This window comes from Aspergillus lentulus (genome assembly GCF_001445615.1).
Source record: "Aspergillus lentulus DNA, contig: Alt16, strain: IFM 54703, whole genome shotgun sequence".
NCBI lineage: Eukaryota > Fungi > Ascomycota > Eurotiomycetes > Eurotiales > Aspergillaceae > Aspergillus > Aspergillus lentulus.
The window spans coordinates 3,980,642-4,005,572 of record NW_028322113.1 but is presented as its reverse complement, the minus strand read 5'-3'; the positions used below and the strand labels follow the sequence as shown (position 1 = coordinate 4,005,572).

The window sequence follows — 24,931 nt, the reverse complement described above, 5'->3', positions numbered from 1 at the left end:
TGTCGTATCTGACAAATTGTTCTCTCGGCCCTTGTCCCAGGATTCAAGGCACCGTACGGACTACGAGTACCTATGCACTGAGGGCCTCGACTGGTCGCTGACTGGGAAAGTCCAGACTGGTTCTACCGTTTTCTCCCTCCGCACCCTGAACGGCTGAACCAGCTATCTCAGACAAATGAACGGACTTCCCGCTGTCAGTGCAGTTTAACTCGGCGCCTCAACGGTGTACCACAATCATGACGGACGTTTGCCGCAAGAGACCAGAGCCATCTTAATAATACGTACATTACTCCGTGTAGTACCATAGCATACAGCATGTACATTGGACGAATTGTTGGATTTCAGAGACCCATACCCCGTATGCTAGTCCAGAATTGACCAGGACACCCGAATAGGTTTCCAACTTCTCCTGATTATGCTTAGTGAAGTCAAGTCGGTGGATCAACCTTGATCTGGCCCAACCAGCCTGAGCCAATGGTTCACCCGGCCAAGAGACCGAATCGACACCGTCCAAACTCAATCTGAGTCCCAGCGCCCAGGAACTAGTCTAACTGTTATTTGAATTTCCTCACGGTAAGCGTAAAACACAGACGACTGTGCCTGTGCCTCCCCTTCAGCAAATGTCGGTAAAAATCCGGTTAATCCCCGCAGCATGCAAATCAAGGCGAGCAAATAGCAGTAAACCTAACCCTGTGGCAGTCTGCTAGCTTGGTACTACACTTCTGCTACGTACAAATAGAGGTCAAGCACTGAAATCGCAGGGGATCGACGGGCTACCCTGGGCCGGGCAATCGGGGACCATGAAGGGGATCACTTCGTATCAATATATCCTCGACTCTGGCACTGACTTTGACTTCTTCAGACCTAGCGCTCCATCCTGGTATGGTATGACTGGTATGTGGTATCAGTATCACCGTTGTCATCTCTCGACTGTCACTAAACACCAACGGTAGCTACGGAGTGAAGCCCTAGAGGATAGATACTGGGTCGACTAGACTAGCTGTCGCACCAGCTTAACACATGACTGTCAAAACTGGCCACGAACCATGAAGGGACGGGGTGGATCCGCGCACCTGCACTATCGTCCCAAAACGCACTCTCATCCGAAGCCAGGTCGATGACGCCATGCCATTCCATGCCATCCATTTTCGCTGTTGCAATAGGAATGAATGTTAGTCTTGGTCCAGACTTGGTCCAGACTGTCCAGACTGTCTCCAGGTTCGATACTCGATAGAAACACTTGACTGAGTAGGAGTGGTGACTACCGTTCTCAATATTTCGTAGACTCCGCCTATTCGGGGCATAGCACCGACAAAAGCAGGATCGAGCGAGTCAGTTCTGTCGAGTGCTCATGAACCAGGTTCGACCACACATTCTGAGAAGCTCTGCGCTAGACAGTCAGGCGTCATACGTAGAGCACCCACGAATCCATTAGTCCAGGGGCATGCTTACGCTCGCTGAAGTAGGAGCCATGCCTGATCACTAGGAATGTGACGATAGGTAATTCTCTGGAACATGCTTCCAAAACATCGATGAAGAGAACCAGATCGTTCTCAACATGATAGACACTATACGTATCATTCCTTATTGATATCTGGTACATACGACCATAGGGTGTGGAAAACAGGGCTTCCCGTCCGCTCAGCCGTACTTAAGCCACACGCCGGCCGGTTAGTAGTTGGGTGGGTGACCACCAGCGAATCCCGGCTGTTGTATGTTTTTTGTTCTGTCTTTTTGCTTCATTATGCCAATGGCTGCTCTGATCTTCAGCGCTGTTCGCCCTCAACTGCACTCTGCCTGAATTATACCCGAAGCGCCGTCTAAAACCCACTTACTTCCCCGCCGCTGACGTGTCCTCATCACCCTAGGATCACATACCAAAAGGAGCCACTGGTAGACCTTGCAAGAGAACAAGCCTAAAGAATCCATCCCGCAGCAACGAAGCGAGACGTTTGCGCATTGCAGCCGTGCTCCGGATTCCGAGTCTGCAGGCGGAGAACGGAGACAAGGGCGTGTCGATGGAGCGCCTCGCCGAGAAGGTGGGAATCAAGACGAGGAAGCTCTGTTCTGTCCTTTCCTAGCCACTGTTATTTTTGAATATCAGATTCTCATGGAAATCCGCGATGGATGGGCAGGTGACTGGTCGTATCATGCGCTGTCTCTGCTTGGTTTGCATCTTCTGGAATCATGAACCTAGATTATACAATGAGCGTTAGAAGAGACTATGGTGGTTGGGCTTAGGACAGCCCCGACTAAGAGCCATGGTAAGTCGGACACAGCATCAAATTAGTTGGCGATAGCCTGGGGACCTCATCCTCAGTGTGTCTTGTCTGACTGAGTGTGTGCAACATACAGGAATGGTGTTTGCTGTGATGGTGTTGTCAAGAGCATAAACAAAAATAGCTGTGAGTGTGCTCAGGAAGAATAGAAACCGCTGAGATGGGCAGGCCAGCCACGGCAAACCAAATGGATGCTGAGGAAAGAACGTTACACGAAATCTGGTGATGGTTCGGACATCCTTCGAATCCTCGGGGGATCCATTGGCGTCACCTTGCGGCACCTCTCAACTCTGCAACAGGGGGAAACATAGCTGGCGAGTCTCAAGTTGATAAGATATCCATTTGTCGCCAGCTGCATGATGCACTTTATATGATATTGCCAACCAGGATCTACGCTGTCATTCCTTCCTACTATGCTAGAAATTGTTGTCCAGACGCCGGAAGATGGCGGATATATATATTCACCCCGCAGCATCCTCGCCCTCTTATCGTTTCCTGCTTCTATGTCACCATTTTGAACCTCGCCTCCACTTCACCGCTGCAAAGGCTTATCTACATTATACATTTCTTGACCACTATGGCACACGTGTGGCTCATCACAGGGGGCTCCTCTGGCTTTGGCCGGCAGATTGCTATTGCCGCTGCCAAGATGGCCGACACCGTGGTCGCGAGTCTCGCGACTTCGTGGGATCCCTCTAAATTGGAGGATCTCAAATCGATTGGAAATATCTTTCCACAGCGCCTAGATATCTGCGCCAGTGACGCCGATGTCCAGGCCCGTGTAGCCTCGTATCGATGTCGTGGTGAACAACGTGGGGTATATTCTTGAGGGAGCCATCGAGGAGTGCAGGTAGGCAGTCATTGTTTTACCTTGCGAACGGCCCCAGCGCCGCGGATATTGAAGCCCAGTTCAGTGCCCATGTCTTTAGCCAACTGCGTCTTCTCCGCGCTGTTCTGCCAACAATGCACGCACAGAGATCGGGCACTGTCGCTAATATGGAAGCTGCGATCCAGCGTGTCTTAACGGCTGCTAAGTCAGCGGGCAAGAAGGCAGCCATTTCCGTACGTCTTTCCCCGGTCCCTATGCCACGAATTGCTCAATAGCGCGCGCGATGATGTGCTGACAATCATTTTCATGGCCCTCATCGTTGGCTCGGCCTTCTACAGAACACCCGATCCAACCGCAGGGTTCGCTTCAAAAGGCGGATTGCTGTTCTTTGCAGGGCTACTCAACACTTTCACCGCGATGAGCGCGATTAACAACCTCTATTCTCAAAGTCCCACAGTCGTGAAACAGGCATCCTACACTTTTTATCATCCCTCAACAGAAGCCATTGCTGGAGTAATCGGTGATATCCTTGTAAAATTCGTTGTCGCGGTCGTCTTTAACACCATCATGTATTTCATGGGGTATCTCCGTAGGGAGGCGTCACAGTTTTTCATCTACATCCTCATCACATTTGTGGTCATGCTCGTGATGAGCGCCGTCTTCAGGACAGTGGCAGCAGTCACGAAGACTATATCTCAGGCTATAGGACTAGCTGAAGGCCTCATCGTCGCCCTCATCGTCGGATGCGGATCTGGTATCGGAGGGTGGGTCGAAGCTGTTTGAGCTGAAGAATGGGATGTTGCATCATAATGTTGATTACACGCCCTTCGAGGGGAAGACCCTCTCGCGGCGGCCGAGCTATACCTTGTTGAGAAAAGAGGTTGTCTGGTTATCGGGAGAATGGAGGCGTCGTGGGGGAGAAGGGCGTTGGGCACTTCGTTGAGAGAGGGCGCAGTGAAGTCTCTGTCAGGACCGAGAACTCTGGGGTCCAGAGAAGTTCCAGATTCAAAGTCAATATATTTGTTCGAAATGGCTTGTATATACATTAGTCTTCAGTCCCTATCAACAAGAAAAGGGGCTAACTAAAGCGGGCTCCCTCAAAGATCCCCCCAATGACTATCCAACAACAACTTCCACTTCTTGAAAAACCACGGCGCAACCTCCCAGCTCCCCACCTCCCACGGCTGCCCACTCCCACTCCCACTCCCCGACCCCAAACAAAGTAACCCCCCTTGAAGAATGTCCCCCTTCAGCTCAAACATATCAACTAAATGTGGCACGGCCGCTGAGAGAATAATTGCCCTAGACCTTAGAGTCGGGATCGGGATGAGATCGAATAGTGGATGATGCGGAATTAGGACCTGTGGGAGGGTTGGCTGGAGATGTGCGGGGACTAGAGGGTATGGCGTCGAAACGTCGGATAGGAGTTTTTGAGGGTCCGTGGAGGAGGTTGTTTGGCGGTAGAAGGGCGAGCACAGGGACATACAGTTGTAAGAGAAGAACTCTTCGATGCTTATCCCGATTATTGGGGCATTGTACAGGCAGGCGGAGAAAAAGTTTGTTTTGGGGGTTTGGAGGCGGTTTTTGTAAGGGTCTGCGAGGTACGTTGATGATGTGTTACAATGGGGGCTGTGTCCCTGCCGGGAGAACTGGGGTGTGCAGGCCGAGGTCGGGTTTGAGGTGCTTGTGGCGAAGTGTTCTGCGCTCTCGTCGTTGACTTCTTCTGCGGGTGTCGGGCAGAAGGGTTGATCATTGGACTCAGCCAGCAGATAATCGACGTTGAGGCTCCAGTTGGGCGTTGAGTTTGAAAGCAAGAGTTCCAAGAGGCCTACCCCCCCGTATGGACCGACAGTCGAGCCGCTAATTGATTGTGTTGCTGGCAGAGGTTCACTAGAAGGTGTCGAGACCGACAAATCTGTACCGGATATACTATAAAACGGAGTTTCTGGTGCGTCGGGCAGAATATATGACTGGCCGAAACCTTCATGAGCCGGACCACTCGAAGCCTCGCCTTCGACATTTTTAGTAGGATACGGCTGAAGCTGCTGATACCGACTAGCACCCCCCTTCTGCCCCGTTCTAGCCCTATTACTCTGCAACCGCTCCTTCTGTCTTTGACCTAGATACGTATTAGCCAACCCACCAAAACCAGTTCAGAACGACTTACGATAAGCCCGCTGCGCCTCCCTATTCTGCAACTTCCGTGCCTCGGTAATAACCCGCTTCGGCCTGGCGGATTTGGGTTTCGGTTGCGCTCCCGGCGTCTGCTGCATCGTGATTCGCAGTGGTAGTGGCTTACTGGCGGGGAGCCTCTCATACGATTCTGCTCGGAGTTGGGTTGTGAGGAAGATGGCGCGACGTTGGCTGACGCTGCTCTCTTGTTGGCGTCTGGCGATGGGCGAAGCGGCGAGGGAACTTGAGGCAGTTGAACACCGGCAGTGAGCTTGAAAACTGGCAAATAAAGTAGAGTCTCGATCAATGAGACTCAGCGAGCGATTTAACCAAATTTCGCCTAGTGGAGTGGTCTCATCATGCCGGAAATTTGCAGTGGCTTATGGGTTTTCCTCCAATCAACAGCGAGTAAGCCCATAAGCCAGATGCAAATCACAAGAACTTGATCATGAATTCTGGCCAATGAAGTAATGGAGTAATGGAATGGTTTGGAGCTGGACATAGTAGAGCATCAATGTCGGCGTCATCAATGAATTTGTGTATATCCAGCGCAGTCGTCAGACTATATACCAGTCTCTCGAATCTTCATACCATCACCAAGCTTAACAAATAACAACACAACATCACAATACCTTTTCAAAAGCACAATCTATTCGAGCAGTCACCAATAACCAACATCTCCAAAACAACCCCGAAATCACATTCCCAAAGATGTCGAAAGTATTCGCCATAATCAGCGCAACCGGAAACCAAGGGTCCTCCGTCGCGCACACCTTCCCATAACCCGCAACCCTGTTCGTTTAGCCTAGAGTTTTGTTCTTAAGAGCCTTTGCCAATTCCTGCATTGACCGAATTTGATTAAGATTGGATGCAAGGTCTGACGGACTCCAGATCGTGTCGGAGATAGAGCGAATCTTTCTCAGTTAAACGTGCTGTGGCGGGGTAATAACTTAACCCAGAGTCCTACTGTTATCTTTGCAGGGTGTGTAATTCTCCCACTTCTACCAGACATGACAATCACATCACACCGTGGGAAAATGGAGATATAAATACCCTCCTCTTCTTCTCCTAGGAGAAACTACCTTCCATCAGAATACAGCCGCAAACAAACAACAAAGCGATCAATCTGAGATCGATCACCAGACGGCGGCGGGCAATTTCTCACCATGACGAACCTTTACTAGTTTCTCGTCTAAGTACAGTTGCCAGAGGGCACTGGGCCAAAACGAGGTCTTCGTCAGTGCCCTTTGTCACCCCCTGATTTTTGCCTGTCACTCGCCCCTCTATACGGTGGTGCATATATGTCGGCAAGTCCTGGTTGCAAACTCTTCCTTCCTCCCATTCGGAAAATTGAAGCAGTCATTATGTGTTGATCAGTGTCAACTGGGTCGTTGGCTAGGAGAATATTTGGCCTACGTTTATTATTCTATTGCAAGCCTGGAGATTCTTCTCTCTCCCGCGAGTTTGCACAGTTGTCCTCCATTCATTCAAGCCTCCAAGAGGACTTGAAATGTGTATTTAAATGCTTCCGAACTAGCCCTCAGAAACATACCAGGCAGGGCTGTCCAATCAAGTCTTCGGCTCGGTGCGATTTCAACCATTTTGGCTGGGGCTGGACTGTCTCTCTACCATTCCTCATAAAAAGAGGAATTTTACCAGAATGGATAGCCGTAAAGTTAACCGCACCTGCACAATATATATATATATAGAATAATATAGCCCAGCTACGCACCAGTGGTCAGCTCGGATGGCGAAAAATCAAACCACGAACGAATATATTGCTATTCTGAAGAATTAGACAAGTACATTTGTCAACAGTGTCTAAGTTAAAAGCCTTGCCCTCACCAAGGAATAGCTCCATTAGAGCTACTAAAAGTCCTCGTCTCCCCATCCTCTCCCAAAGTCGCCATCTCAACAACTCTCTTTGCCCCTTCCTCCGGCGTAACTCCATACTCATTCCACCGGGTCATGTTCGTCTTCACATACCCCGGACAAACCGCGTTAACCTTCCCACCAACGGGATCCAGCACACGCGCATAGTTAAGCATAAGCATGTTCAACGCAGCCTTACTCGCATCATAAACCTTATAATCAATGGGATACCAGGGGAGCGATGTATCCGTAGCTTTGTCCAGGCTCCCCATGATGCTAGTAAGGAATACTATTCGCGGCGGGCCGGCCTTTGCCCTTTGGAGGAGTGGTACGAGGTATTCTGTCAAGACGCCGGTGCCAATAACATTGGTTGTGAATGTCCTGTTATATATCTCCCATGGGGTAAGGCTTTTTTCGCAATCGATAAGGATCCCGGCGTTATTAATCAGGACGTCGAGGTAGCCAAAGTCGCGTTCAATAGTGGACACTGCAGCTTTGATGGAGTCTTCAGAGGTGAGCTCGAGCTGGAGAGATGTTGCTCGATGTCCCCCGTTGCGGATGTCGGCTGCAACTGCTTCGCCGGCTTCAGGGTTTCTGCTGCTGATGATGACGTGGTAGTTGTGCTTCGCGGCGAGGATCTGGGCTGTCGCTCGTCCGACACCTTGGTTGGCGCCGGTTATCAGGACGAGAGGATGAGACATATTGATTGTACCAGAACCGAGTAGTGAAAGGCTGCGAAGATTATGAATGTGGGTGATGTTGGGACTGGCGGTGGTTTATATACCTAGCACGGGTCCATCATGGATATTCAGTCCGGTAAATGTCAGCGAGAGTGCTTACAAATTCAATTCAATACTTCCAGGGTGAATTCTCATAGTCTTAAACAATTTAGGGTAATGTCATCTAGCAACGCCTTACCGAATTCCATCCAGTGCCAGGACCTGAAGTGAACGGCTTATGGGTTCCACCCAATGAGGGTTAAGTGGCTTACTATACTATACCTTCACCGCAGCCCAGCCTCCTCATCAACTCCAACGCCCGAGGAAGGACTTCTGGAACTAGTTACAAAGAGTGTGGATACTAATTACAGGTCTGGGTATATTCCTCTCATACGCACTTCCTTTCTCTCAGTCGGGTATCTCCGAATCCGCCTGCGGACAGTGTGGTCGTGCGCATGTTGAACTTCCCTATTATTATGCGCACAGCGGGAGAAAAGTCTGAACTGGACGTGCAGTATTGGAGCTCTGTTTCAATGGATAGCGTACCTGAACATCTTCGCTTCATATCCTCGGTGGCACCGTGGACGAAGGATACCATCCACGGGAGACTATGTGTGGAGGCCGCTTGAGACAAAATGTTGTGCTCCATCTCACTCGTGTTTACTGGTAGCTTTTAGAAAGAAATTATTGACATGACACACTGTAGGGAGGTGGAATAAAGTGAGTTGTGACCATATCCTTGGCAGTTACGGCATCTCAGTGGTCGCTGTATGTAACGATATTCAGAGGTAAATGAGACCTCTCCGCAGATCTGTACCATTGTCTGGTGGAGCAGCCGGGTCACATCACTTTCCTGAGGGAGGAATACCACCATCGACCCATAGGACTTTGGTCCACTAAGCCAATATAGCTTCCTCACTTCAGTGTTGTTTTCGTCTGTGGACTTTCCATAGAACTTCTCTCTTACTTCTCCGTCCTTGTTGAATATGTTCGACTTCCATACACTGTCAAACTTGATGGGGAACCATGTTTCACCATTTAGTTTTACTCCGTTGAAGGTCTTCAGCCATTGCTGGTGTTCCTGCATCATGCGAACATCCCCTTCACTAGCAGGAAACACCCTGACTATTGACCCTGGTGTGACTTTGGCCCCTTCAATTCTGACTTACCCTGTGTCCTGATGTCTTCTGAGTATGTTTTGGATTGTGCTTTTGGCGGTGGCTCCATCAGCTAGTTCCCGCTTGGTGTTTTATCAGCGCTTCTCACGTAAATGGTTACATTCAGTAGTGTGAGTGCTATAGTTGTTGATTCTATTGCTGGTGAAATAGCTGATACTGCAGTAACTACTGATGCCCAGCTTCTACCCATGCTAGGTATTTGTGTGGCCAGTGTTGTTGATGGGGTGGTCTTGGATGTAGTCTCATGGATTTCTTAGACAGTCTTTTTTAGCTCATCGATCTGGTATAATTCTATTGTTTTGTTCAACCCATCAATGCAATTTTGTAGGCTTATAATTTCCTCTGGCGCCCTTTTCTGCTCCCAATCTTTGGTTTGGAGCAACTGATGTAGCTTCTAAAGGTCAGCATCTTGGGTTTTGATTTTCTTTATAATAGTGTTCAACTTAACCTCCGTGTCAGTTATTACGTTGATATCTTCCCTGGGCGCGTTTATACGTGTCTGTTCGGTTATCTGGTTTCTTAACGGCTTAACCTGGGATTGTGTCCCCACATCGCGTTCAAGGTCGTCGATAAGTTGATTTGGTTTTTGGATAGTTTGCCTGGAACATCTCTGAGCGGACAGTTTGCCTGTCGAGGCCTCTGTGTCGGATTCGCTCGTCTTTCTTCCCGTTTCCATCCACGAAGATGCCTAGTAGTATGCTATAGTCATACGAGTTGTGTTGGCGGCGGCCTTACGGCCACCGCTGTACACGTGTTGCCGGTCAGTAAACTTTCATATTCTTGCTACATGATGTATCTGTCTATTTATGCTTCAGTAGTATGATGCGCCGGCTGTTTTTGCGTACGACGGAGTCGCTGCTCTCATAGCTCATGGTGGAAGGCCAGATTTGGTGTATATCGATAAGCGCACACCCATCTCCCATGCAGGGAGAGAACGTGATGAGGACATCTGGCATTACTCACGTCTTTCTGGGTGTGAATTGCTGGCCTGCAGGGTCTTGAGAGATATCTTCGCACATAGTAAGGTCATAGAGCAAAAATGAAGCAGACTCACCAACATGCCGGCTAACAAAGCCACAACACTTTAAGATCTCCGGTCATTTCGCTGCTTTGTTACTTTTGAGTCTTACAGAGCACTTCTGCAACACTACCAGACAGCTACTCCTGAGACTCCATCATGACTTCGGCTCAGAACCCAATGGGCTGTTGACTCTAAGCCTGACCGATATGTGTAGTATAGCACGAATTGACTCGTCAAAAGATGAGACACACAGACAATGGGAGAACGCCTTGGGGAAATTTCCAATAGAAATGGTATGAGCTTGCCTCGGTACTGTGTTCATTTGTACCTCCATCAAAAGATTTCAGTACCTCTCTACTGAATTAACAAAAAGCATCAAAAACATACAACAGCCGGGATTCGCTGGTGGTCACCCACCCAACTACTAACTGGCCGGCGTGTGGCTTAAGTACGGCTGAGCGGACGGGAAGCCCTGTTTTCCACACCCTATGGTCGTATGTACCAGTTCTGGGCTGAGTCTAACTGATATTGATTCTTGAAAGGTGGCTATCTCCTTCCAGAGCTTATAGACAAGTTTGTTGAAGGCTGCATAGGCGCGAAGCATCTATAGTGACACTCGATTATTCTTAGCGTAAAGACAGGTAGGTATAACCACCCCAACGCAAGTATCGAACCACCAGCAGTAAATTCTACTTATAGTAGTATCTTCTTAAGACCCAGCAAATATCTGAGACCATGCTTTTCCATTTCCATAGCCCTCTGCCCCGCCAGCTTATCTGACTACCAGTCTCTGTCCTTCTATTGTCCTTGCACCAGCCCCTCCACTATTTCATTTAGTTTATTCTGTGGCTTGAATTGTACAGTTAGCTGGCCTCTCTGTCCTGTCCCCGGCAAACAAAGTAATTACAGTGTAGTAAGGAATGGGCCAAGGTCAGCTTAATCTTGTAGGCGGCGAAGAAGTGCCTAAAGTAGGTGTACTTACTGTACCCCCAGCTCAGACTGGATGAAGTGTTGCTTGTCACAAACCTAGTAGTGGGCATCTTCTGACTGTTGGGAGTCTTAGAGTGGAGGACAAAGCAAAATAGCAAAAAGGTTGAGGAAGTGGGGTGTAGCATTTATGGTAACAGAGCCAGTAACTAGAGAGATAACCCAGACATTAAAGGGCTGCACTTCCAACCAGAGAGTCTCACTCCAAGACAACAGAGTGCCTTTTGAGGCGTTGTGGACACCTGGTGCAAACATATCAGCAAGTAATCCCTTTTTCTTTTCTTTTTATTGAACCGGTCTAGGAAGAGAAGCCTTACTTATCCAGGGGGCATAAAAGAAGCCCAAGATAGAACAGATGCTTATAAGGGTACTGCCATTCTTAGCAGCCTGCAGCAGCAGCGTGACAGCCTGGTTGATAGCGAAGACACCCCAGAAATTGATATCAAAAAGGTGCTTAGCCTCATTGATCAAGGTGCCCAGTACGGGATAGACAAGGGATTAGCGATTAGCCAGCATTAATGATGAGGCTGTTGAGGGAGGCAGTATATGAAGACAAACCCTGTCTAATAGTATTGATAGCAGTAGCTATGCTAGCTGGGGTGATAATATTAAGGCAAACAAAAGTAACATTAGAAAGTTTAGTCAAGATGGTTCATCTTAGCTAGGGAGCAGGCAGTCACATAGACTCTTAGCTCTTAAGTGTGGAGTTCCTCCACCAGGGTTGAGCTGATACCACCGGTGTTGCAGCTAGTGACAAGGGCGCAATAGGGCATTGTTCTCAAAATCACCAATGTGAGAGAGAGGCAGGAAGAGATAATTAAAAATGTAATGGAGAAGAGGATGGGAGAAGTGAGTAGGGAAAAAAATAAGATCGGACTTTTAGGTTGTTCCTTCTATTTTGTTTTGCTTGTTGTTTCCCTCCTTGGTTACTTGGAAGGGAAAGTTCTGGAGTCAATAAGGAAAGGTAGCCAGCTAGCCCAGTAGCTAGTAGCTGCCCCTCACTGCTTTCCTGCTAGGTAGAATCAGGCTCCCCCATTTCCACAAGCAACAACCTACAATACAGCACAGCTGCTACTTATGAGGAAGTCTCCAGAAGGTAGGCAGTACCTAGTACCCCAGGTAATCAGCCCTGCCGGCCAAGAAACTAAGAGGCTCATATGGCCTACCGAATACTGCACCTGCTACATGAATCAGCCATTAGAATTAGCTCATATCAAGTGCCATAGGATTATGGAAATATGGGAAATATTCGAAGGTAGTGCAAATGGTGCTAGAGGCCTGTTTCCGAGATTGGACTTGCGTTCACCAAATTCAGCCTTGGGGTCATTAAGTTCGAATTAGGCATTATCCTAAAGCTCAAGCAGCTTATAGCCGATCTTACAATCTCCTAATGCTTACAGAATCATAAATCTGGATTAGGCGGTCAGTACTGAAAACCCAAAGGGAGAGATTCAGAGACTCTTCTGCAAAGGGATTCTGAATATGCAATTACCGCATTCAACATCAAGGCCAGGGAGGTACTAGCGAGCCGTGTGGTGCGGCCTTCCTCGTTTCTTATATAAAATGAGTGTTGGAGGGGTTTGACTTGTACACCGGTTAGAGCCTTTTGGAATCAGTCCAATGTTACTTTCAGAAAGTGACAGTAAAACGTTGTCAAACAGAAGACGACTGAGAAGTTTGGTATCAAGTCAATTATCGTTCAGAGAAGCAAATGGCCTTCACTTAAGTCTCAGAGGGGGGAAATTCTTTTTGCTATTCAGCCCTCCTATAGTCCGTCTGCACATGGACAGTCTTCATAATTCCTAAAGGAATGCTGTCCTTATCTGGAGCTGATAGAGCTGCTTCACTGACATGTGCCTCACTCTTGGCATTCATAAGGTAGTAGTCGTCCTGCTTTCCACCATCTTCACTTGGGAGAGGTCGTCCCTTTGATCCCGACAGATTCTGGCGAGGCCATCTGGAACCTGATCTGGGCAAAGATGACTGGGACCTATCCTGGCCCCGAATGAATTTCACAAAACCTGGCAACATTGGAATGGCGCCGGAGAGAATGACAGTACAAATCTCGCCAATTCTGAGGTGACGGTACCACCGTTAGCAAAACATTCATTTGTATACGTAAAGGAAATAACTGATGCCACTCACGCCCATAATCCAATCGGAGCAATTCCCCAGGTGAAATCTTGGGTTCGTGTCAGGTAGACTCCATACACTAGTCGGCATGTGCTCGATATGCAGGCACTGGTCATTTGTCAGCTAAGTCAGTACTAAACCGACAAGAAGACGTGCTGATCATACAAGATGCCTGTCCCAAATACCACGCTCAGAATCAGTTTACTCCTGGGAGGAAGCTGAAGCCGCATAACCACCACCAAAGGGAGCAACAACATGGTTAAATCTGAAAGCACATTCAGAGCTGAAGAAGCAATGAGGATGCCAGTGGATGAGACGCATTGTCCCGGCAGCTTAGGATTCCAGAGCTTTTCGCGGGGGACGCAGGCAAAAGCAAAGCTCACCATCAGGGCAAGATAGCATGGGACGTTTGTCCACAAAAGGATCTCATGCAACCAGTACAGCTTCCCCCTTTTGTTGACCACGAACATTCGCCTCATTTGCAAAAGCATCGCAACTTTGGCACCTAAGATGACTGGGCAGTATATGATTTCAATGATATTCGAAAGCTGCAAGTTCAAGCCATCAATCAATTAGTGTGAAGCTTGTAAGAAATGTAAAGAATATAAAGCACTTTCATGGCTCACGAACCTCAATGACCCTCTGTAGATGGGCTATAGATACGTTCCACTGGTGAATACCCTGTCCCAGGTGAACTGCATGTATCATCAGTCCTGTGAAGACGTAAAATCCGATTAGAGACAGTATCAGAATGTATTCCTCCAGTTGCATGAGTCGCATCACTCGGGCTTTTATGAACACCCGCAGGAGAACAGCGGCCGTTGACAGACTCAGACCCAGGCCAGCCGTGATGTACATATAGCGTCGGAGAGAGTAAGGGTCCTCAAGATTGCTGACCTGTCCCGGAGGGGGCTCGAGGGCCGGGACAGTATTCAGATCGATGTTCGCCTCTTCAGCCATGCTTTGCCGTTAGAGCTCCCTCGATACTGCAGTTAGTACAGTTCTAGTACATTTACTGCAGGAGGAGCGTGATAACCGATTTCTTGAGAAGACTCTAGTCAAGACAGAATTGGGCAAAATAGTCATTTTGTACCCCATTCGGTCATGTTTCCCCTTTAAAGGTTGGATCCTCAAAAACTCGAGTGGCGTGTGCTAAACCACGGTTGAGCTTGAATCCGGGGGATAGTCAGAGATCCGAGCCAGCACTAATGAAACTAAGTAGTGGATCCCCAATAATGAAACGTGCTCAATTGCCGCGTTTGTTAACATAAGAATCAACTGTAGAATGACTCCCCTTTTCTTTTTCCCATGTTTCATTCCCATTAAAAGCAAGCTCTATGTGGACCTTATTTCTGTCCGGATTATTCCTTGGCAGACAGGCATTCACCCAAGCAGGAAGCCCAAGTTAGAGTGCCAAAGTCGGCTATTTCACAACGATCGGCAATGCAGCGGGGCAGCAGAGCAAGGCGTAGGTTTAATACGAGGTGTCCCAGTTTTAATTAAGTACTTCAGTGGTCGGAAGGTACCGACAAGGTTTAGTGTATGAGTTGCTCTGCATTTACTGGATTCAACCAAGCTTGTCAACTTTAGTTAATGCACATCACGCCAGGTCAAAGTCTAGCCCAGACCAGCCCCTTATTTTGCGTCTCAGTTTGCCACAATGGAAGCCCACTAGCCCATCAGCATCCTCAGCTGCAGAAGGGAGGTTCAAAACAAAGCTATAAAATTCCAAGGTTAAAGGACCTTCATATCTTACGTAAGGTCGCATACGTACTGGACAGCACGAAAAAGGCATGATCAATTATTTCCCGCAGCTCCCATTCTGGTATGAGACATTTAGGCATTGCTCTTTGGGTAAGGCTTTGAAATGCTAAGTTCAACCACAGTTAAATTTCTTCAATCCAACAATGAAGTGTACCCCTTAGCTAGTTCATCTAATTCAGCTCTTGCACATTATTGCTGAAAATCGCTACATGAAGTTCTTGATTATTTATAGTCACTCGACCTCCACTGTATGTTGTCATTGGATCTGAAAGCTCAAACACCCATCAAGCTCCCTTCTAGCCAAGCCTTCTTGTCGGCTTCACAGCCCTGAACCTGACAGCGAAATGGGCCGCCGGCTTTGATCTTAACTGTCGTGCTGATGAGCTCCAGCAGTCTGATGATATGTCTGAGCTCCAACTGCTGTACGCATGTCATCGAATATGATCTCCTTAATGTGATGACCTCTTGGAATATATTAACAAGTGCGCCTCTAACTCTCTATAAATGCTGAAAGCTTTAGCCTATTAGTGGCTCCATTCTCCTCTGTGGGAGTTAGCTGGGCAGTTAAGATTCCTTGCAGGATATCAAGGCGCAGCCTTCGCATCTTGTTGTTCAAACCAGCGTCCGAAAGTGAGTTCTCCTTAAACACCTTTTCCAGTACTTTGGGGTCTTGGACAACGAAAGTGGATGTAGAAAGTAATTCTTGGATCTTGTTACATAATATCTCTGTAGTGGTTGCCATGTTGACTGGGTTAATACGGGTGTAGAGAAGAGTTTCCAAGACTATGCATTGAGACAGGTATCTTGCTGGCCATATTGCTTTGACGGTGAGAAATAAAGGTAGCAGTTTTGATGGTTAAACTGGAGGTTTCGAGCTGGAAAGACTGATTAGTTGTAAGATTAGAACTGATGAAAATTGTTGGGCAGAAGAGTTGCCGCGAATTGATTGATAACCACTCCACTGTTCAGGTACTGTAATACAGCGAAAGAAAGGATTTTTAGCTCAACAAAAAAAATGATTGATTTTCTTATTTTTCACTTCAAAAGTTTTCATAGATCCCTACTCAAAAATAAATACTAATATGGGATGACTACATTGATCTACTATGTCACAAATGTGACTTGTAAAAGTTTCGTTTGGAAAATGGGTATAATATAAACGATAAAGACATAATCTTTGACTGGACCTGGAGGTCCTCTCTACTCGGCTACAAGGGGACGTTGAAAACATCAACTAGAGTAATAGTAACGATCCAGGACGCTTGCATGCTCTGAATAGGGTCCTTTCTGAGTTCCTTAGTCCTTCGGTTCTTCAGGTTCTGTATACTATAGCCAGCTCACAATCTTATAGTGCCTAATACATACAGCCCATATACTAGGGTGTCTGATTATATATTAAATCTCTTAACCATAGGTTAATAGTATTAGTAATTAGTAATAGTCGTACCACATTTCAGTGTCCTCTCACTACAGTCTATGATAACAGTGTTTAACTATAGGTTGTCTCTGCAAGATCAGATCTAATAGATTTAGGTATAAGGAGCTGCTTAACTATACTTATATAACCTTTCTGGGGAGTCTTACCATATATCAATATAGGGTTAGGATTTACTAGGCCTATTATTAGGAGTAATCTCATAGCAGTACCATTCCCTTTCTATAAGTATATAATAATGCAGTTCTACTAGGCCAGCACCCCTAATACTTAATATCCCTCATACCTGTATCTATTAGATACTTAACCACATCCTTATTCCCTGGACCCTGGTATTCAGGTAGCCTAAAAAAGATTAAGCCATAGAACTAGTCTAGTATTAAGTTCCATAGCTTTAGTTTCAGTGAGAAGCCTAGCCACTTAGAAATAATCAAGTTCAGATATAAGAGATAGTGGTGAGCAACCCTACATATTTTGATAATCAGGGTTAATATCTGATAGGCATAGAAGCAGCCAGTTAATCACATCATAGCCCCTCAAGCAGCCATCAAAAGCAGGGTGCTCCCATCCTAATCTCAAAATTCCATATGGGCTTTCTGTGTCTGTAAAAGCTTATCCATAACTCTAGTGTAGCCGTTTCCCGCAGCTTACAACAGCAGTGTACATCCACTAAAACAGGCTTGGTCTAGTTCAATAGGTGGTTGATCCAGAAGTCGAGATCCCTCTATATATGTTCTTGTCAATATTCGGCTGAGAGCCATTCGCCCTTTTTCTCTCCCAATCGGAAGCTGTTTCCAAGGTTGCGGCACATGTCGCAAACAATAGACTGATAAGTCTCGCAAAAGACTTTTCCGATTATATTAGTCTGGACGATGTTGAGGCGTTATATAGTTTACGCTGTGTCGACCCAACTGGCGACAATATTGTTAGCATCTCGCACACCCTGCTACTTAGGCCAAACTCTGGTCTCGAATATTCTTTATGTCTTTCGTTGGACACACGTAGAATCTCCCACAAGGAGATGCTTCAGCTGTCATAGGTAAATATTAGTCTGTTGTCCTCGAAAAGACATCCTGTAGGTTAATAAGGTTTTCGTGAGAGGTTGCGACTATCCCATCGACTGGAACCTTTACGATTCACAAGAGGGCATGTCTTGAAATAGGACACTGGTGACTTTCCGGTATTTGCGCGGCCTATACAATTCATCCCCCCAGCAGCTGGTATAATCGGCAGGAAGACCTTATCGGCAGGAAAACCTTATCGTCAGGCGGCGGGAATCTCTCCCTGAACGCTCCAGGCAGGTCCACCTTGGCCGTTTCAGATTTAACTCTGGAAAGAACGATGCTCTATGAGGAAACATTCTCCAACTTGAATTGGTAGAATCGTGATCCGCCTTGCGGGCACAAACGACCCTCTAATCTGATAAGACATTGTCCCGGTCGAACGGACTGGAAAGTCAGGGTTTGGAGAAGCATGAGCGGCTGCGGAACCACGAACGAGTACCTGGTTATCAGGAGGCAGAAGTCCGGAAAAAGAGAGCAAAGGCTTCACTACCGGAAAGGAAGGCAGCGCAGTCCCTGCATGTTCATGATCAGCGTTGAGAATTAATTGAATATCTGAGTCCAGAAACCAACATATAGATTAGTCTATGGTAAATTTCATATTAGGTCACACTAGATAGCAAAGGCAGTGTAAGCTTTCTTATTGCAAGCATCGAAGCCAACCTATTTGTGTGTTATTGTCAGGTTATAAATCAAATTCTTATAGGACCACCGAGGTAAAAATGATAGCAGATAATTGCATTTGTTAGAAAGAAATACTACAGCCGGTGCAGAGACGTTTTAACAGTTCTTCCAATCCGTTGAGCTTTCTCGCAACACCCATTACAACAGAGTGGCCGAAAAGGAACGAGGTCATTTGAGTGATACTCAAATATTGCTCAACTACGGCCAGCATATCTGTCATCTGCTTGGTTTGCATGGCGTATCCTGTGAGCTGCCAAGTTACATTGACGAAACAAGTCAACAGTCCAGTAGTTATTTTCAGAAGCCGATAGCAGGAGAATAAGTGAAACTGGTTCAACGTACCTTAGTGTAGATCACCACTTCGAACCCATTTTGCCTTGACCATGTCAGCAGCGTATTCCGCAATTGCATGCACGGTCGACTGGATGTTGCCACGTAGGTGCATCGGAAACACGCTAGCACCGACAACTTGGAGGTTCACAGTGCCGTGGACTGTTAAATTTGCGTCGACAACTCCACCCTTCTCCAGTGGCATCATCGCACAGGTTCCGATGGGATGGTATTGCGTCGCCAGGTCTTCTTTATCTCCTCCTTTGTCGAAGCCGAATCGAGGTCAACTGGTATACAACCAGATGTTGTTCGGCCATTCGTTGCCAGTTTTGAAGCCAACGGCTCAGTCACAGCTATGGTTTGGAGATATCTGACGTGTCGAGCCAGAATCTCACGATCGAGCGGATGCGAGAGGTAACAAGGATCAGCGCAAGGCTGATCCAAAGAATCTGAAGACCGAATATGCACATGACCGCGTGAATATGGGTGAGAAATATCAGCAGTCAATGTAATATACGCGCCAGCTGCGGACGGATTGAATAGTGCCTGCTGGTCATGCGCTGACTCGGTATGTACTTGAAACGGCAACAACATCAGTTGAGATGTAGATTCCCTTGGATCTAATAGAGCCTGTTTCACTAATGAATGTTGACTTCTGATGCCACCAGACTCCTGTTTTTTTTGTAAATCTTCCAAGAGAGTTTGTAATTCTGTCTTTCCTCGCTCCGAGATGAACTCGATGATCAGAAGAAACGCACTGGCTTGGACTCCTGAAGCAAAAGAACCAGACATTTCAGTCTGGAAAGATTTCAGGGCTATTTTCAGAAGTCCTGGGTCGCGAAGACTGTCCGAGGATAAATTGGGATCTGCAACTTCATAGGCCAGGGCTGCAAGAGCGTGATCTTGGAGATTCTCGCCAACACCGGGGTTGTTGATCAGTACATCAATACCATGCTTAGAAAGAACATCCCCAGAGCCTATTCCAAATAATTCTAAAATCTGAGGCGATTGGACAGTTCCAGCAGATAAAAGGACTTCGCGGCGTGCCTTCACATTGTATTTTCTTCCCTGGGCAAAGAACGAAATTCCACTGGCCATAAACTGCTCATCTTTCGTCGCGTCAAAATTTACCTTGAGGACTTGGGCTCCTGTGAGAACAAAAATGGTTGACCTCGTTGCGTTTGGGCGGTAGTAAGCATTCGTGGAGTAACTTCGTGTCCGAGACTCAGGATCCACACTTGCAGGGTTTGTAAGCCCTCCAATCCCTGTGCCAGAGAGAGGAGTCTGGGAAATTCTGTGGCCAAGGATTTCAAACGTTTTCAACCAGGCATCTTGCAGATGCGGGGTATAGAAGCTAACTTGGATGGGACCCGTGCCACCATAGTCTGTAAGTCGATAATGCGACGTTCCCGGCGGCTTCGCTATTTCGGCTGGAGGCCGTGCAAAGGTTTGGAGCTTTCTGTAATAGGGTAGCAGATCATCCCAGGGCCAATGTTCGTTTCCCAGTGACCCCCCAATCGTTGTTCTCCTTCGCAGTCGGGTAAGTTACCTGCATAGAATATATCGCACTTGAGCCCCCAAGTACTCGACCACGAGGCCACGCAATCTGACGGCCGTTCAGGTGCTCCTGTGAGAGTAATTCAGCATTTGGCTTATTGGAGAATCACTGAGAACTAATTTGAAAGAGTTACTTGAGGTACGGTCTTGAATTTCCAGTCCTACTCAGGGTCACCAGAAAGGGTGCCGCACAGACCTGGCGTCAATATTTTCGGATCGGTCAAATGGGGCTGCCCAGCTTCCAAGACGCCTATAATAAAAGAAACTTCTTTGAAGAGTCGGGCAGCGAGCGCCAGCCCAGCGGTGCCCCCTCCAACAACCAGGAAATCATACTGTCGCGACGCAAACGATTCTGCGGTCTCCAGAACATTGGACTTTGGGGAGTCCGACATATTGACGTCAAGTATCGTCAAACAAGCAAGTAGCTTCCCTGGGTGCCTTTCTTTTCTCTTCAGGAGAGAGAGCCTTCAAGCTGTTCACTGGAGCCTCAGAGTGTACAAGAAAAGCCTCTGGCTCGATTTCAGCAGGGGGCCTGCGCCTTTACGCCTCGTTGAAGCACACATAATCTGAACTATCGGGCGGTACGCTAATTATAAACAGAAAGATCAGCTGATGTGCAATACAATGAATGTCATTATCTGTAACTTGGACGGACGGCTCAAGCACAGATCGGCTTCTCTGCGCGCATCATGTACTGTGGCCACATCCGAGGTAAGCTTTACACAATGTACTGTTATGAGTTTAAGCAGCCTATCAGTAATTTCTCTGAAAGAGATCTCACTAACAGCGTAGTGCAGATACAAACGGATTAGAGAAGTGGTCGGTAGGCCATGTGGCAGTGAGGCTAACTCATGCCGCAAAACTCTAGTGAATGCAAAAGGATACACCAAAAGACATTCCGAAATATTATTTTCTGAAGCTCGGCCGAAAATCTGAGCATTTTAGACTTCTTTAATAATGTAACGGGGTATAGTGCTGTAAGGGATAGAGTTTCGGGGAAGGCTCCGTGGGGATCGACTCTAGTTATAGCTGGTGAAGGGGAATGATGTACTGTTGCTTGGCTGGGATAAGCATAAGGATCTAAGTCAGATCCAACCAATCTAGAACTTTGCACTGGCAGCTATGCCATCAGCCTGCCACCAGCTACCGCCCCTCCGATGACGAGTGACCAACACGAGAACAACAACATTAAATGTTCCATATTACATATACAACTAACAGGGCCCCCTCATGATATAAAATTCATCCGCTGTCGTCCCCAGATTCCTCTCGCATGCCAAGCGCACTAGATCGCCGCCCGTCACTTCTAGATCCATTCGTCCCTTGGCGTTTTGAAAATCTCGCCCCGATTCCACTCTTGCCGCGCCGTTGGGACTAGTCGGCGTTGGGTGGTCCCTTTGAGCGTGATTTTGAAGGCCTATTCTCAGCTGCCAAGTCGGATCTATTAACAAGAGAAGAGAAACCTGCGCGGGAAAAAAAAGCAGCCGAAAGATTTTCCGGTGTAACATACAAAGATTAAAAATAATGTCTGCACAAGCCGGACAATCTTCCATCGTTAGACTAGCTGCAGTTGCCCCACTGTTTGTCAATTTCTCAGCCCTTGGGTATTCTTCTTTTTCTTTTTGAGTATCAGCTGATATACTATTAAGTGCAATGGTAACATTCATTATCATATAAAGATGGAACTTGCTTTGATGTAATTCCACTGATGCAATCAAGTGTTTGCTATCTGCACCAAAAAAATCAGGTCTCCTCAAATATATCCGTACATTGAATGATAGTTCACCACCTCAAAAATAGTTCGTTTCCGCAAAGCTAAGATTGGCAGGGAGACTGTTAGCCTCAGTCATGGATGAGAAGGCAAGAAAACATCCACATCAAAAGGTCTGTATTCTTCCCAAGGGTGAAAGCCCTCGGGAGGGATTTCACGATGTCTGCTTTGAAGATATCACCAGAGTGGTGGACCGGATGTCGTGGTGGATAGCTAGGAAGCTCGGCTTTGGGGATGACCAAACACTAGCCTACCTGGGCACAAATGACATCCGATACCTTATTGTTTTTCTCTCCTGCAATAAAAGTGGTTACAGGGTATGTTAAAGGGTCTGGTGACTATCCGAACTGCTAGTGACCTCTTGAATAGCTTTTTCTTCCTTCAACAAGGAATTCCGAGGAGACGTTCCTGCATCTGTTGAATGAAACGAATACCAAAACAGTGCTGCACTCCCCTGGATTAAAAGAACATATCCCAGGAGTTGGCAGACTTGTTACAATGATGGAGGTAGTTGAAATACCCTCCTTGAACAAGTTATGGAAGAAGCAAACGTCCTCCTACTCCTAAATCAGATCATTCCGTGAAGAACAGGATCATATTGCATTGATTATGCACACATCTGGAACGACAGGTTAGTATTTAATCCTAAACCCCACTACCAGAGACAGTGGTTTGATAATTTTTAGGTCTTCCCAAGCCTATATCTCTGACTCACGGGTACTTTGCCACGATCGACAATGTCAATAAATTCCCTCTTCCGAAAGGTCGACTTCCATCGATCCCTTGCAATCCTTTGCTTGAAGGAGGTGCAGTTTTAACAGTTACCCCGTTTTATCATATAAGGGGCTTTTCATCTTTCGTTCAAGCGGTATTCGCTGAATTGCCGTTTGCTTCACCCCGAAGTAAGCCATTATCAGGAGACCTTGTTGTCGAAACACTACGGGAACTGCGCCCTGCCTCGGTTGTCCTTCCCCCGCCTTTCTGGATGGAATCTGGCCAAAGATTAGAGAGGCCAATGCTGGAGCCCCAGCCTATGGACGCGTCATGCGAAGTAAGATTGGGTTGGCGGCTGAGAATAGGCCCTTCAAAACCACGCCCAAAGGGACCACCCAACGCCGACTAATTCACCACGACTATGAAGATTTGATTGAGGCCTTATACGGAAATGATCATAAGAGGGACTTGGAATGTCCGGATGAGGGATCTTTGGCCAACATCTTAACCTTCATTCGTCAGGTCGTTCACAATCAACTGGACAACAGGAATGTCCACGATGCTGACGACTTGTATAGCGCTGGTTTTGACTCTTTGCAAACCGTATTCCTTGCAAACGTGTTGGGCAGCGCAATAGCATCAAAACATCCAGAATGGGATTTATCAATAAACATACAAGATGTTTACACTCACCCAACCATTGCTAGCCTATCCCAATACGTTACAGACCGGCCGCAGGGTAACAAGATCAACACAGAAGCAGCACGGTACGAAATGATCAATCACATGGTTCAAAAATACAGTGACAGTCTTCGTTCTGAGAGACCATTTACATTGTCGAGAAAGAAGCGGGGGAATTTGCATGTCGTCCTGCTCACAGGCTCCACCGGGTCTCTGGGAAGCTATATTCTGAATCAGTTGCTCAGCTCCATGATCGTAATTGCCTATTTGCCCTTGTTTCTGAACCGATGGTCAAGCAGCTGAGCTGCATGTGGGCATAACTAGACTGGCTGACCCAATCCGCAAAGTAGACAGATCTAGGTGGGGTGCGGTTCACCCGCAATGGATGTAAGACAGGTAGTGGATCAACACATAAACTAGCTCCGTACATGCCAGTTATGTCAGAATACCTTATTTTAACGACAACTTCAATTCCGTATCTTCGATTGGGACGAGGTCATCTTACGGCGGACTATTTGTCCGTTATGAACTTTTGGTTCTTCTACAATGAATACATCTCACCACTCCTGCGCTCCCTACGGTCGCACGCACTGCACTGTTATTTAATACCATATAGTAGGAATATTGAATCATAGTATAGTCAGGGTATTGAATACTAGTTTACTTATATATAGTTTGAATAAGCAGTATCCATAGTGGGGGACTGTGGGGGACCCTATATATGCTTTATAATATATATTCTACCTATACAGCGCGCCACCTTAGTATATAAGATGATTTCATATCGATACTATATAACGATCCTGCCATTAATGTTTGTGGTAGGGGCAATAGATAATACATGCAGCGAACAGTAAAAAGAAACCCTAAAAAGTCCCACAATGTACAAATAGTCTGCCGTACTATGTAATGTCTACTTGCAGCTTCAATTGATTCACATGTTACATTTCCAAGGAGAAAAAGAACTCGATATAATTGCATCACGTCTCTTTCGGCCTCATTTACAGAACGGCACATTTCGCAAACAGCGATGCAAGCTTGTGTGCGAAGAATGTCGAAAACAGAAGCTCCGCTGCGATGGCCAGCGGCCGCGATGCGGAGTATGCGTGGAGGCAGGCATCAGCTGCGACGCTAATCCGCAGCGATCAACGAGGGGTCCTAAGAATAGTCTGCTCAGATTCTCTTCGAATCCGTGCTGGTAGGTTTGATTCTATGAGCAGATGAGCAGAGGACGATAGCTTAGTTATAAATTCGTACCGAACTTCAGCGGAACTAGAGAGTCGCCTTCAGGTGCACACAAGCAGTCTGCGTTCGGCGATGACTAAACCAGTCAGAACAACCATCCGGATGTGAGTATTCCTCCAGTGTGCGAAAGTCCTTCCACAGATGCCGGCTCCGCCAACCATCACGCTACTCTGGTGCATGAAAGACTTCCGGTAGAAGACTAAAGTAAATGCACAGCCTTGTTATCAGAAGCAGATCTGTAAGACATGGTGCTGAGACCATGCATAACAACACCAGTGCTGAAGAACAGCGTAGGACATTCTGGATGTTGTTTATTCTGGATCGCCTAGTCAGCATGCGAAACAACTGGCTGTTGGCATTTAATGAGCATGTGGTATGTAACGAAAGGAAACAGGTTCCTACGCAAGATTGAGGATTGACAGACAGATTTAATATGCTAGATCTGTACTCCATTTCCCACACGCCCGAGGAACACTTCCAGGATTGCATAAATAATGTT

The 24,931-nt window shown here is 47.0% G+C and overlaps 4 protein-coding genes and 2 non-coding genes across 6 annotated transcripts; 2 read left to right on the top strand and 4 right to left on the bottom strand.

The window, feature by feature from the left end:
• Nucleotides 1–1,603: 1,603 nt before the first annotated feature.
• On the top strand, nt 1,604–1,719 carry ALT_r096. Its single transcript, XR_004500621.1, has one exon. It is a non-coding gene; the product is annotated as an 8S ribosomal RNA (ribosomal RNA).
• A 1,137-nt stretch (nt 1,720–2,856) lies between these two features.
• ALT_8758 (uncharacterized protein) lies at nt 2,857–3,891 on the top strand (the record flags this gene model as incomplete). Its single annotated transcript, XM_089600463.1, has 3 exons — nt 2,857–3,082; nt 3,130–3,313; nt 3,384–3,891. 3 exons carry the CDS (start codon nt 2,857–2,859, stop codon nt 3,889–3,891), a joined length of 918 nt encoding a protein of 305 aa, XP_089455356.1.
• Nucleotides 3,892–4,205: 314 nt separating this feature from the next.
• Nucleotides 4,206–7,853, bottom strand: ALT_8757 (diacetyl reductase [(S)-acetoin forming]; the record flags this gene model as incomplete). The annotated part of the gene is made up of 3 exons (XM_033557762.2): nt 4,206–5,227; nt 5,276–5,559; nt 7,126–7,853. 3 exons carry the CDS (start codon nt 7,851–7,853, stop codon nt 4,206–4,208), a joined length of 2,034 nt encoding a protein of 677 aa, XP_033413653.2.
• Nucleotides 7,854–10,450: 2,597 nt separating this feature from the next.
• On the bottom strand, nt 10,451–10,566 carry ALT_r095. Its single transcript, XR_004500620.2, has one exon. It is a non-coding gene; the product is annotated as an 8S ribosomal RNA (ribosomal RNA).
• A 2,243-nt stretch (nt 10,567–12,809) lies between these two features.
• Nucleotides 12,810–14,150, bottom strand: ALT_8756 (uncharacterized protein; the record flags this gene model as incomplete). The annotated part of the gene is made up of 4 exons (XM_033557764.2): nt 12,810–13,131; nt 13,203–13,298; nt 13,356–13,738; nt 13,821–14,150. 4 exons carry the CDS (start codon nt 14,148–14,150, stop codon nt 12,810–12,812), a joined length of 1,131 nt encoding a protein of 376 aa, XP_033413655.2.
• A 4,327-nt stretch (nt 14,151–18,477) lies between these two features.
• ALT_8755 (putative GMC-type oxidoreductase Mb1310) lies at nt 18,478–20,413 on the bottom strand (the record flags this gene model as incomplete). The annotated part of the gene is made up of 3 exons (XM_089600462.1): nt 18,478–18,725; nt 19,223–19,923; nt 20,187–20,413. 3 exons carry the CDS (start codon nt 20,411–20,413, stop codon nt 18,478–18,480), a joined length of 1,176 nt encoding a protein of 391 aa, XP_089455355.1.
• Nucleotides 20,414–24,931: the final 4,518 nt, after the last annotated feature.